Source organism: Macrotis lagotis, chromosome 2 (assembly GCF_037893015.1).
Source record: "Macrotis lagotis isolate mMagLag1 chromosome 2, bilby.v1.9.chrom.fasta, whole genome shotgun sequence".
Lineage (NCBI taxonomy): Eukaryota > Metazoa > Chordata > Mammalia > Peramelemorphia > Peramelidae > Macrotis > Macrotis lagotis.
The window spans coordinates 127159049-127173288 of NC_133659.1; the positions used below are offsets into that span (position 1 = coordinate 127159049).

Consider the following 14240-nt stretch of genomic DNA (forward strand, 5'->3'; position numbering starts at 1 on the left):
CTGAAAAATGACTTGGTTTCTCAGTGGTAGTTTTTCCTTAACCAACAACAGATGGTATCACTGTAGAGCATCTTTAATAATATAATAACTTTATTATAAGAAGTGGAAATGTATGTGTAGTTAAGAGTTGATTGGAATAAACCCGTGGAATACTGAGTCTGTTTCTTAGCTACTTTCATGGAAACAGTTTAGTACTGAAGGATTTGCACATTTTGGAATGATGAGGCTTCCTCTATTAGCCACTGACTCAGTGGCAGTGAAAAGGCAGTGACTCTTCTCAATTTCAGATTATATCAAGACTATTTGAATCAGATCTGGAAGAGTGAGGGGAAGAAGGATGCCCTCTTTTTTTCTTGTTCTCATCATCCCTAATGCCAACCCCAACATTTCAGTTGCTCCCCTTTGAGGCATCTAAAGCAGGTGGTCCTCAAAGCAAGCTGAACCTCAGTCTTGGGATCCTTGGCTGCCTTTTCCGTCTGGCATTGCCTTCCCTGAGAATTGATGGCCTATTAGTGATCCAGACACGGATGTGGTTTTTTTTGTACTTAAAGATTTTATTTATTTTGAGTTTTACAATTTTCCTCCTAATCTTACTTCCCTCCCCCCACCCCCCCACAGAAGGCAATTTGTCAGTCTTTACTTTGTCTCCATGGTATACATTGATCCAAATTGAATGTGATGAGAGAAATCATATACTTAAGGAAGAAACATAAAGTATAAGAGATAGCAAGATCAGACAATAAGATATAAGTATTTTTCCTAAATTAAAGTTAATAGTCCTTGGTCTTTGTTCAAACTCCACGGTTCTTTCTCAGGATACAGATGATATTCTCCATTGCAGACAGTCCCAAATTGTCCCTGATTGTTGCACTGTTGGAATGAGCCAGTTCATCAAGGTTGATCATCACCCTCATGTGCTGTTAGGGTATACAGTGTTTTTCTGGTTCTGCTCATCTCATTCAGCATCAGTTCATGCAAATCCCTCCAGGTTTCCCTGAATGCATCATGTCTTTGAAGACAGTCATGAAAGTTTGAGAGTTTAGAAGATCCTAGGTCCCTTAATCAAAGTTGACTTGTTACAAGGGAATTTTTTCTGCATTAAGGAGGCTACCAATGACAGGGGAACATCCCTAAGCTCACTTTCCAGAAGGAATTGTTTGAAACATGCAGAACCAATGTGAACTCTGAAATACTGATTTATTTAGTAGTTCTTACAAGATGCTTTATGGGTTGACAGTTTTACATCTTAACCTCCCAGGAGAATATAACAGTAGCTATGTTCTGGATGTGTGTTTAAATTTTCCCCTTTACTATAGAGAAAACTTAGACATAAGCCAAACCTAAACTATAAGTAATTTTCCCAAAGGTTTCATGGGGGAGTGTAAAGAGTCAAAGAGAATGAGAAAAGGAGTTCTTTCATTGAATTGAATGTGACATGTTAGAGGAAACTATATGCAGGTTTCCAGAAATAAGACAGGTTCCTTAGGAGAGAGAGAGAGAGACAGAGACAGACAGAGAGAGAGAGACAGAGAAAGACAGAGACAAGGGGATAGACAGGAAACACACGGAGACAGAGACAGACAGACAAGCACAGAGACAGAGACACAGAGACAGCAAGAGAGAGTAGAGTACCCTAGCCTTTTGGACCTAGAAATAGTTATAATTGTTAGAGTTGAATGGCTTACTATAACAAAACTGTTGGAAGGGACTTGGGAAGCATGCACTGACTACACTGGAATTTTAGAATTTAATCTTAACTCAGACCAGTGTTCTCTGACTTGGGGCTATTCACTCATGTATGTATTTTGTAGGATAGTAAGGATAATAGAAGTGTTACCTTGAAAGTTTTAACTTTCAACATTATACACAGTTCTATCCATTTACAAGCTTCTTTAGTTCCAATTACCCCCAGCTAACTGATAAGGAATAGGGGAAAAAAGGGGGGGGCTGTTGCTAGAAAATGTTGACTGTTTAAACAGCAGAAGACCTGCCTATAATGCAAACAGCCTTTGAATATATATGCCAGAGAGGGAAAAAGTTCCACGTCAGAGTACATTTAATCTTGCTACCTGACCTGGGTCTAGTTTTGGGTGTGTGTTCCTCTACCTCAAAAACAAGCTTCAAAATATTATAGCCTTAAAAACAAAACATGATTTAGTGAAAAAATGGAAAATGCCAGAGAGATATTACAGGTGAGTAGCTTTTAAAGAGTTTGTGGTACTTTTAAAAACCAACATATTTGTATAGTTATTTCTTAGGTTGATCCTGTTGTAACTTTATGAATGTATAGCAGATAAATCCTTGTGCTGTTTTCTCATTTTTGTCAGTGACTTGGGTAAATGAATTCATGGAATGCTTATCAAATTTGTCAATGGCATAGCTAATGACCTTGATGAGAGAACCTAGGAAATAAAGGACTCTTTCCTCCCTGCCCCCCATTTCTTACTTTGTAATGAGATTCAAGAGAAATTGAGTAATGGGAGAAATAACCCCCCCATCTAGATAATGAATTGTTAAAAAGGATTAATGAGATAGAAATAATAAAAGCATAAAATAGCTCAGAAGCTATAAAAATCATCAAAATATAATTCTTTATTATTAATCAGTACTAAGTATATTGTGAGTGCTAAATGTTATGAAAGTACATTTTTTAAAACAAATTTGAGGCAACTCAGCATTCTGTGATAAAAGTTATAGGCCAATCCTCACTATTCCCATAAGACACAAGCATACAAACTCAAATTTCTTCCATGAATTTTATGATATTTTGATGGTCAATGGGATGAGGTAGAAAATCTCTTGTATGTTCTCTTTCTAACAAATCTCAAAGGAAGTTCTGGACAGAGTATGCAGTTGTGTATTGGTAAATATTTAAGAACCAGCTCACCAAGAAAAATGCGCACCCACAATACAATTCAAAATTTGATATCATTATCAACATTGTTTCTATCACTTTTTTTTTAGGTTTTTGCAAGGCAAACGGGGTTAAGTGGCTTGCCCAAGGCCACAAAGCTAGTTAATTATTAAGTGTCTGAGACTGGATTTGAACCCAGATACTCCTGACTCCAAGGCCGGTGCTTTATCCACTATGCCACCTAGCCGCCCCGTTTCTATCACTTTTTCTATCATTTCCCTAAGTTTAGAGATAATCAAAAAAATAAATCAAGCCCTAATGTGTAGTTTGAGGTGTAAATGTACATAATGAGCATTAAAAAATTGGACCAAGCCATTTTAAGCTTGCTCCAGCAGGGGAGAGAGAGAGAGAGAGAAACAGAGAGACAGAGAGAGAGACAGAGAGAGACAGACAGAGAGGCAGACAGAGAGACAGAGAAAGAGAGACAGGAAGAACTGGGAGGAGAAAAGGAGATAGAGAGGAGATAGAGAGAGAGAGAGAGAGAGTAAAGGCAGAGAGGAAGAGACAACCAGATGAAGATAGAGAGAAAAGGTGGGTGGGGTGGGAAAGAGACAGAGAACTTTAGTCTTAAGTTTATTTTACAAGTAAAAATGGTATAACCTCAGTGCCAAAAAAAGTAATAGGACTTAGTTCATCATGAAGTGCGGTTTGGGACTCAAGAATTTATGATGTCATTTGAATGGATCCAAATGTGTGATATCCTTGTAGTCCTAAAACCTGTGACATCTTATTGGTTACCATTGGTGTAGGAATCCCATAGCAGTGGGCAAGAATTAGTGGCTACAGGGCGGCTAGGTGGCGCAGTGGAAAGAGCACCGGTCCTGGAGTTAGGAGTACCTGAGTTCAAAGCTGGCCTCAGACACTTACTAATTACCTAGCTGTGTGGCCTTGGGCAAGTCACTTAACCCCATTGACTTGAAACTAAAAAAACAAAAAACAAACAAAAAAAAGAATTAGTGGCTACAAAGGGAAGAGACCACTCTTTACTGGAGATTTGTTTTGAAATTAATGAAAGGAAGAAGGAGTTCTTAAAGGATTGCTTGGGTGGTTCAGAATGATCCCTTCCCTTATTCTGACTCTTTCATCATAGCAGCCCTGGAGTTGACTCTGCTTGGAATTGAAGAATCGATGAAAGCATACTGCAATCAAGAAATGCTTCTTTAGCCCACTTCTAGTTAGACTCAATCTTTCACTGATATTTATGGAGAATCTACAGGTTGCTTAGCAATGGATTAAAAATGCCCCTTATTCTTGTCCTGAGTAGCTATATTTAGCAGGTTCCTGACATCTGTTCACTTGTTCTGTTCTCATCATCACCATTGTTGTTATTGTTTCTCTTATGGAGATGGACTCAGGCCTGGAGAAGAGAGAGACCAACAAAAGATCTGTCCCTAGAAGGTTAATCCACTTTTCAAATGGAGACACTATGGATGAATATAGCACAGAAGAAGAAGAAGAAGACAAGAAAGAAGAATTAAAGAATATTCCAATGCTTGCTACTGTAAGTCCAGGATATCCATATGGGGGATAAATAAAGGAACTATTAGCTATTTGTCAAAATATTAAGAAGAGTTATCCAGAAAGAGATTCTAGTAAGAGTATCTGATTTTTGATAGCAGTTAGGTGGTACAGTGGATAGAGCACAGGCCCTAGACTCAGGAGGAACTGAGTTCAAATTTGATTTAAGACATTTGCCCCTCATATCATTGCTTATAAGTGTGAAAGGTAGGATTTGAACTTGCTTCTCTTCTGACTTACAACTCCATCAGACTAATTCACACAAGAATTTGTACTCATGTACAGACTTTTAAGCTAGAATCCTTGGACTAGATTCAGGGGATCTGTGAATCTGGATGGGAATAGATTACATCTTTATTTTTGCTAAGGTGTACCTGAAATGTATAATTTTCTTCAATAATTTAAAAATATCATTCTGAGAAAGGGTCTATCAGCTTCACCATGCAAAGGGGTGCATGCTACACAAAAAATCCCTGCCTAATGAATAGAACATTTTGTTATGGAGGCAGGGATGATAGTAAAGCTATTTATTTATTTGTTTGTTTGTTTATTTATTTATTTTAGGTTTTTGCAAGGCAAATGGATTTAAGTGGCTTGCCCAAGGCCACACAGCTAAGTAATTATTAAATGTCTGAGGCCAGATTTGAACCCAGGTACTCCTGACTCCGGGGCTGGTGCTTTATCCACTGCGCCACCTAGCTGCCCCTAAAGCTATTTATTTAAAAAAGTATCAATGAAGAATATAAAAATAAAATGAGTTGGATTGTACTGTAAAAATCTCTATCATAAATCCATTTTTCTGTGTGATAGGGAAAAATCATTTAGTCTTGTACAGAGCCTTGGCTTTCTTATCTAAAATGATAAATGAAAGCAGCTCACTAGGAAGTACCCCTCAGGTAGAAAGGCACTAGGATATAGGAGAAAGCATGAAGATTAAGCTAACTCTAGTTTGAATCTCATATGTATTTTAATTAGTATTGTACAACATTTTGAAATCTCTACAAGAATCAGTTCTCTGCAATCCTTGAGCCTTTCTGTTCATCACTGTCACAACTTGACTTGTTGTTTGGTTTTCAGTCTAAACTTCCATGGGGACCATACTTGCAATTCTGGGCAGTACGGATGGCAAGAGCTACATTTTCCAGTAAGTGACTTCATTTTAGCTCTTTGAGATGAGGATTTCTCTCTTTTTGACATGGACCAAATTGTAATTTAGAAGAACTAGTAGCTTGGTCATTACTTTGAATTATTTTCCCTTAAAAATGATCACAATTAGTAAACTTCCATTGGATATTTTCAAAGTGAAGGTAAGGTGAAGTGGGGAGGGAGAGAGAAGGAGGAAGAGGAGAAGAAAGAGGAGGGGGAGTATGAAGGAGGAGGAGAAGGAGAAGAGAAGGGAAGGGAAGGGAAGTCAGGGAGGAAAGGAAGGGAGAGCAGAGTGTGTGTGTGTGTGTGTGTGTGTGAAAGAGAGAGAGAGAGAAATTCCTTAAAAAATCTGAAAGTGAAATAAAACATATTTTTCACTTTCATTTTAAAATTTCCATTCCACACTTATTTATTAAGCTCATGTCATTTGGTTAGATAGCACTTTACTGGCAGCTATCACTCAGTGGCAGATGTTACAATGGAAGTACCTGCTGCTTATAGCAATTTACAATCTAGTTAAGTAAATAAAATACCTGCAAAATAAAATACTAGCAGGATTGCCTCAGAGTCATGTTGTTCAGGAGAGGCTTTGATCCTAAAATTATAGAGTGAAACTTTTCTTTAAGAATTCTAAAATTCTTGTTTCATTTTGAAAAAAACCCAGAAGCCTCTTTTTATTTTGCTTATGACAGTTATAGGGCTGAATAATCCTGTTTTGCTGTTCTCTATCTGAATGAGAACAGCAGGAAAAGGAAGTGACTTATTATTGCAAGATAGGAGTTAGGTTATAAAAATGAACTATCTTATGGTGAGAGTTGTTAAGCACTGGAATGGATATTTGAGTAAAATGGAATTTTCTTCTCAAGAAGTTGATTTTTTTTGATTGATTGTTTGGTAGCTAGGTTGTACAGTAGACAGAGCCTGAGTCTAAAATCAGGAAGATCTGAATTCAAGTCTCTCTTCAGATACTTTTTGGCTGTGTGATACTGAGGAAGTCCTTTAATCTCAATTTCCTTAGCTGTAAAATGGGGATAATAAGAGTAGTTACCTTCCAGGGATGATGTATTAGATGAAATGCTATCCATAAAGCACTTAGAATAACGGTGTGATACAGGGTAGCCATTATATAAATGTTAACTATTTTTTAAAATTTTTATTATTCTACTAGCAAACAGTGGGTGATTAATAAATATTTGATAACTGACTGCTTACCAAATAAAAGTTATATCTATTAGATCTGTGGTACCATGGAATAATGAAAAAAAGATCTGGACTTGGAATCAGGATTCCTGGGTTTGAATCCAGGCTCTGATATTTACTAGCTATGTCACCATGGTCAAGTTAGGGTAGCGTCTTAAGACTTCAGCTTTTTCATGGGTAATATAAGGATAATAATTCATTTATTACCTACCTCCCAAGCTTGTGAGGCAAATTTAATTTTGTAAACCTTAAAATATTACATAAATTTGTTTTATTATTAGATGTAACCTAATTGTTCTCATCCATGTAACCTTTTTTTCCCCCTTCTGAATCTGGGGTTTCCTCAATGTAGGGAGTTCCTAGTGAGGAATTGCTTGCATCAATGCAGAATGGCACCTGCTCTTCTAGGATCTTGCAGGATCATAACTTTAAATTTGCAACTTCCTCATTTTATGGATGAGGAAGCTGTGGCTAAATGAGTCAAGCAGGGTCTTACAGCTTGTAAGAGTCAGCTTATTGTTCTTTAGTTGTGTGTGATTCTTTGTGGCCAAATTTCGCATCTTCCTGGCAGAAATACTGGAGTGGTATGCCAATTCCTTCTCTAGCTCATTTTACAGATGAGGAAACTGAGGCAAATGAGGGTGTTGCAACTTACCCAGGGTCACACAGCTAGTAAGTGTCTGAGGACAGATTTGAACTCAGGAATAAGAATCTTTCAGACTCCAGGTCCAGCACACTATTCCATCTTCAAAAACTAAACAGAAGGATGAAACAGATGATCTCTGAAGGATCCTTTGAACCCTAAAATACACTGTTATGACTATAACTAAGAACAGTTAAACCTTATAGTATTCTTCTCTGGAATACTTCCATGAGTTTCATTTCTTCCATGTAGTTTCAAACCTTCAGCCCTCTACACAAAAATCTTCCTTTCTTATAAATCCTGCTAACTCTGCTGATTTTTGTTTTTCTGTTACCTTGTAGTATGTGACATCCTAGGTGGGAAGTTGGCCACTTTTTTTGGACTTGATAAACCCAAATATCAGTATTTGTTAAAAGAATACTACAGAATTCAAAATCAGGTATGCAACAAAATCTTAACAGATAACACAGGGGTTTAGAAATAGAAGTTTGGCTGATTCAGCTCTAAACCAACAGGACTGTGCAGAATTTTTTGCCTTATCTTAATAGTGTTCACCCTCTTTCCCCACAATTTTCTAACCTTCTATAGTTGGACTTTTTTCCTCCTAATTTTTCTTACCACTATGCATCAATAAATATCTTTTCCCACTTCCTTTTCCCCTTCCACTGAGGGAGATGGATATCTATAGAATGAATTATAATTGGAAAGAAGGGAGATGATGGGGAAGTATTTGATTAATTACTAATCCATAAAGTCTTCACCAGAGAGATAGGATCAAGAATTAAATACCTTACTGGAGAGGAACTTTTTTCTTTGTTTTACCAACTTCCAGGAAAATGATAAACCAGTTGAAGAGGATGGCTTAGAGACCCAGTCCAGAGAGGACTCTTATGAAAAACAGCACTTGGATCTCTATGGCAAACAGTATGGCACCAGTGACCAGAATACTATGGTGGACTTGACTTCCTCAAGAACCTTAACTAATATGGGAGAAGTGGCAGAATCCAGTCCATGACAGGGTTTCCTAATACCTCCTTTTCTTGATCATCAGTTGCCACAGCAACAGAACCCCAGGAAGTTCCTACAAGCCCATCAAATGACCCAAAACTTTTCCAGTTCTCATTATTAAATATCAAGTAGTTATGATTATAATCAGAGAAACATTGATTATCCTTTACCTAATGGGAGAATGTAGTGCCAGCTCCTTTATATCACCAGGATTTAAATAGCAAAGAGCAGTCATGAGGTAGTTATCTAAAACTTTTTGTGCGGAAAATGGGAAGGATATCATTTCTGATGGGGCTTTTCCACTCTGTGTAGATCAAAGGATCATAGAATGTCAGAAGAATTTCAGAGATTGCTCAATCCAACTTTTTTCATTGTATAGCTAAGGAAAAGGAAGTTGCAAGGACCTAAGCAAAGTCTTGAAGCTAATTATAATATCATAGCTGTGTAGGTGAAAGATAATAGCTCAGTAGATCATTTTGTCCAGTCCTTGCCTTACATTTTTAGTCCCAGGTTCTTAGCTGAGCACTGTAGGTTTCCGAAGCCTTCTGTGAAGGAAGGTGTATAAATTCATTCCAAACTTGGATTCCTACAGTTACACTCCCATAAATGGGAGTGAATGCATTTCCTAAGGACTTCTGTATTCAATCTATAACTTTTGCCCAAGAGAAAACTTTATCCCCAGAGGCTGAAGAACTCCAAAAAAATTAGGAAAAACATGGCATCAGGACTGCCCTTTATCTACTCAGGAACAATAAAATATTTTTTTATAATACTAGAGTTTGCTAGTGACCTATTGAGCTCTACATTTTTATATATAAATATGTGTGTCTTTTTTTAAGCAAAGAAACCCATTTATCCAAATAATAGTGTAATAGAAGTCAAAGTATACATATAAAAATATATACTAGATAATAGTGAAGGAGACATTTTAATCAAAAGAGGGAGTACTAGATCTCATCCAAAGAGAAAATTCCCTGAAGTCTCAGTGTAGTAAACTAAAGTAAACTAAAGACAGGGAAATGATGGACATCAGTTTTTCTCACAATAATTTATTTCTAGAATCTTTGTTTCCTAAACAACTAACTCTTAACTATCCACTCACTCCCCACCCCCCCACAAAAGGAATTAGTTATTATGTCAATAAAGGGTTTATTTTTCATTTGGTTCTAAGTACTGTAAAATGTGATGGAGAGCAAGAAAATTATCTCCATTAGATCAATAGTTTTTCTGAAACTAAAACAAGTTTTAGTTTTTCTCTTTGCAACCTCATTAGCAAATAAATAGTAATGATTTTCCATTTCCTTCTCCCTTTACAGATGAGGAAACTGAGGCAAATAATGACTTGCTCAAGGTCATGTAGCTAGTAAGTGCTAGATTTGAATTCCAGAGGATGAATTCCTGACTTCATGTCAAGCCTTTTATTGATTGTACCATCTAGCAGCCCACTTTCTTTTTTTTAAGTTTTTTTTTATTTTGAGTTTTACAATTTTCCCCCATCTTACTTCCCTCCCCGACTCCCTCACAGAAAGCAATCTGTCAGTCTTTACATTGTCTCCATGTTGTACATTGATCCAAGTTGAGTGTGAGAGAGAAATCATATCCCTAAAGAAGAAACATAAAGTATAAGAGATAACAAGATCAGACAATAAGATAGCAGGATTTTTTTCCTAAATTAAAGGGAATAGTCCTTGAACTTTGTTCAAACTCCATGGTTCTTTATCTGGATACAGATGGAATTCTCCATTGCAGACAGCCTAAAATTATCCCTGATTATTGCACTGATGAAAAAAGTGTGTCCATCAAGGTTGAACATCACCCCCATGTTGCTGTTAGGGTGTACAGTGGTTTTTCTGGTTCTGCTCATCTCACTCAGCATCAGTTCATGCAAATCCCTCCAGGCTTCCTTGAATTCCCGTTTCCTCCTGGTTTCTAATAGAACAATAGTGTTCCATGACATACATATACCACAGTTAGCTAAGCCATTCCCCAATTGAAGGATATTTACTTGATTTCCAATTCTTTGCCACCACAAACAGGGCTAGCAGCCCACTTTCCAAGTAGCAGCTACATTAGGAGGAAACTACTAGAGCTCTGTTCATTTTTTAATCCATTAAATTTGAGAGAGCCCTCGCATTCATAGCCAGTATGCTAATTTTTAATGATTGTTCTTACGTCAATTCATGTATGGATATTGTGCATCCTCATAGTCACAGGAGACTATGTCAGGGACTACTCTATTACTTTTTATGTCTTCTCCCTTTCAGAGAATTTTCTTTTTAGGTTTTTGCAAGGCAAATGTGGTTAAGTGGCTTGCCCAAGGCCACACAGCTAGGTAATTATTAAGTGTCTGGGACCGGATTTGAACCCAGGTACTACTGACTCCAAGGCCGGTGCTTTATCCATTACGCCACCTAGCTGCCCCCTTCAGAGAATTTTTTTGACATTAATCAGAATCTTGCTTAACCACTGCTTTGGACTACTTTTAAAGCCTAGGAAAAGAAGGGTTGGTTCTCTGAGCTGAAGTAAGATGTGAGCTAAGAGGGATACTTCTACCAATAAACTTGGTCATTTTCCTAAACATTTAATAAATCTCAAACTATGTCAAAGATACATATCTCTCCATTCAGCTCACAGAAAGTGATTTATAAACACTTTGAACTCTTACATGAGTGCCCTTCCTCACTGTTATCTTTTAATTATAAGTATCCCCTTTTGATGCCCCTGAGTTAGTTGGATCTCAAAGAACAGAAATTATTCTACTTAAAATCAAACTAGACAATTTCTTTATAACATGCAAAGTTTGTGATCTCTTGCACATAGAATAATTCCCTTTAGCAGTTATCCCAAAACTTTGATCATCAGTTCTGATCTCTAAAAGATGACACAGCATACATGTAAATAGCAGAAAGTGGAATCTACCTAGAACTGTAGGCTGGTTCCATGTGAACATGGTGATTAGGACTGTTTTTTGAGAGGCTAAAAGGAACTGAAACTTGCTTCAAATGCACCAATGCAAACTTCTTGAGGGCATAGACCCTTTTCATTCTTTGTAGCCCCAGCAGAGTAGCACAATGCTTGGTATTCCAGAATGGTGTTCAATAAATACATGCTGGTTGATTGATTGATCCATTACCCGGGTTACCAGGAATAAACTCAATAAGGGTTCCACCAGGTGGCTGTATTTAAGGACCCATCTGTCATTTGGAACTGGCCAGACAGCATCACCCACTACCAGCACCACAGTCTTGCATTTGTATCTCAAGAGAATAGCTCTTCCTCTTCCTCCTCCTTCTTCCTCCTCCTCTTTATAGTGGCCCAATATCCATAAAGCAATTCAGATGTCCAGAGTAATTTGGGTTCAACAGTTCCTAGTCCAAACTTTGTTAGTGGACCAATAATCCAGTAGAAAAACTGTTTCCTAAATATTCTGTTTATAAAGACCTGGTAGAGCTGGAATGGTCTCCTTCCCCTACAGACTTCTAAGCAATTACTTTGGTTTACCTATGGCATATACTTTATAGTAAGTGGATGGAACTGTGCCTTCATCAAGACTTCAAGAATCAGATGATTTCTCCCCCTAAGGTATAAATAAAACTACTAATGTTGAAAAAAAATATATTTCAGGAAGTAGAGATTATGTTTCTTTTCTGCCTGCTGCCATGTTTCAGAGTTAGGCCAGTGTTTGTAGTAAAAGACTTCACTAATATGTCTGAAGGAAGAACATTTTCTCACATTTCCTGGTGGTGTCTCAGTTTCTTTGGATATTTATATGAACCAGACCTAGTCCCTAATGGTCTGGCTATCATATAAAGCTGTTTAGTTTTTCATCCAGTATAACTAATTAAGAATGGCAAATTAGGACAAGGTAGAGAAGATTGGGGTGGGGATTGGGTTGTGGGGATTTAAAAGCCTTGATATGGCAGAAGAAAGAACAGGCTCAGGCAATGAAGCCTAAAGTTGTTTAAGTTTCAGATATCTGGTTATACAACAATTCTGCTCCTGTTTTCCTTGTGTTACATGAGAACAGATATACTGGTTATCTTCTCTTAGTATTTTCCCAGTTATTAAATAGGGGGAGGGAAGAGATAGAAATTCGAGACATAGTCACAGGATGCTAATTCAGAAACACTTTACTAATACAAAATGCTGTTATACTTAATGGAGTAAATTGTCTCTGTCAAAAGAAAGTAAGGGGTGGGACTACTTCTGGTAAAGAACTGAATCATTCTGGGTTACTAGAATGGGATTTGGTAAATAAATTGAAAATTTCATTAGGGTTTGAGTAAAGGAAAAGAGACATTTTCTGCCTCGTTTATGGGGTTCTGGGTTTTGAGTCAGGAAGACTCATCATAAGTTCAAAACTAGTCTCAGATACCTATTATCTGTATGACTCCGGGCAAGTTACTTAACCCTGTTTGCCTAGTTTCCTCATCTGTAAAGTGAGCTGGAGAAGGGAATGGTCAACCAACTCCAGTGATACTCCAGTATCTTTGCCAAGAAAACCCCAAATGCAGTCACAGAGAGTTGGACATAAATGAAAAATGACTGCACAAATGTATAAATCAAAAAAAATTTTTTGACAGTTTACTACATGAATTTTATAGCATTTTGTACTAGCAAAGTACTTCTGGATTAGCTATTTCAAGTGACTATTTTCATAAAACTTTTATTTCATTTATATCAATTTTAATCATACATGTTCATAAAAATTATCCTTGGATTGTTCATGAAACTCTCATAAGACATTATGCAAAGATAGTCACATATGTGTGTGTATAAATCAATACATATGTATTTATATAAACATATGTGTATAGGATTTTATTGGTATATGTTGCCTTCAAATAAAGCTCATATCCCAATAATATCTAGCAAATTCTGAATCCCAAATTGTTTACAATCAACATACTTTGAGACTTTCCCCCCTTTCCATTCATGAATGAATGGAGAGTGTACATTAATCTATTGCAAAGAATTATGCTAGGCTCTGAAGATACAAATAATAAAGTAAGACAGTCTTTGTGCTCTAAGAACTTACATTGGTTGTTCCTTCATTATAAAAGAAGACCAAAACGACATCACTATTAGAAGCAAGTTATAGGTATCTGATTGTGGCTGATCAGACCAATATGAGTTTGACTGCCTTCCATAAGACAGGCACTATTAGTCCATGTGACTACAGTGAACTTAGGCATCTCATGTTTTCTTTGAGCTGCCTCAATTCTATCCTTCCCAGAGCATTGGCACACTCTCAAATGAGGGCACACTATTCTGGGCAGTGCCATGCCAATGTCTCCCATGCTACACAATCAATTTCAAAGTTCTTGAGATCTTCAGGGTGTCCTGGTATCACTTCTTCTGACCCTCTTGTAAGCATTTGCTGTGAGTTCTCCATATAATAGTCTTTTGGGAAATTGTCCATTTGGCATTTGAATAATGTGGTCAACCCATTGTAGTTGTACTCTCAAGCATTTGAATGCTTGGCTAAACAGCTCTTGTATCGTGTGGCACTGTCTTGTATCTTCTCCTGACAGGTGATCTTCAGAATCTTCTGAAGACAATTTAAATGGAAGTGATCCAGTTTCCTGGCACGGCACTGGTAGAACATCCAGGTTTCACAGGCATATGGCATACAGGAATGAGGTCAAAACAATGACTCTGTTGTCCTTTAGTTTGGTAGTCAGTCTAATACCTCTTCTCTCCCACACATTGTTTTGGAGCCTCCCAAACAACTGAACTAGCTCTGGCAATGTGAATGTCAACTTAATTGTCAATGTGCACCTCCTTGGAAAGGACACTATCAAGGTAAGT

General features: G+C 37.3%; 1 protein-coding gene across 1 annotated transcript; it reads left to right on the forward strand.

Moving 5' to 3' along the window:
- The first annotated feature begins 2060 nt into the window (after positions 1–2060).
- Positions 2061–12157, forward strand: FAM177B (family with sequence similarity 177 member B). The gene is made up of 5 exons (XM_074220430.1): positions 2061–2192; positions 4260–4415; positions 5510–5576; positions 7763–7860; positions 8254–12157. Exons 1-5 carry the CDS (start codon positions 2166–2168, stop codon positions 8434–8436), a joined length of 531 nt encoding a protein of 176 aa, XP_074076531.1. The 5' UTR covers positions 2061–2165; the 3' UTR covers positions 8437–12157.
- Positions 12158–14240: the final 2083 nt, after the last annotated feature.

Coding starts and splice junctions, on each gene's coding strand:
- FAM177B (XM_074220430.1), top strand. CDS start 2,166: ATGGAAAATGCCAGAGAGATATTACAG. Junction 4,416..5,509: donor ATATTCCAATGCTTGCTACT/GTAAGTCCAGGA, acceptor TTTGGTTTTCAG/TCTAAACTTCCATGGGGACC. Junction 5,577..7,762: donor GGCAAGAGCTACATTTTCCA/GTAAGTGACTTC, acceptor GTTACCTTGTAG/TATGTGACATCCTAGGTGGG.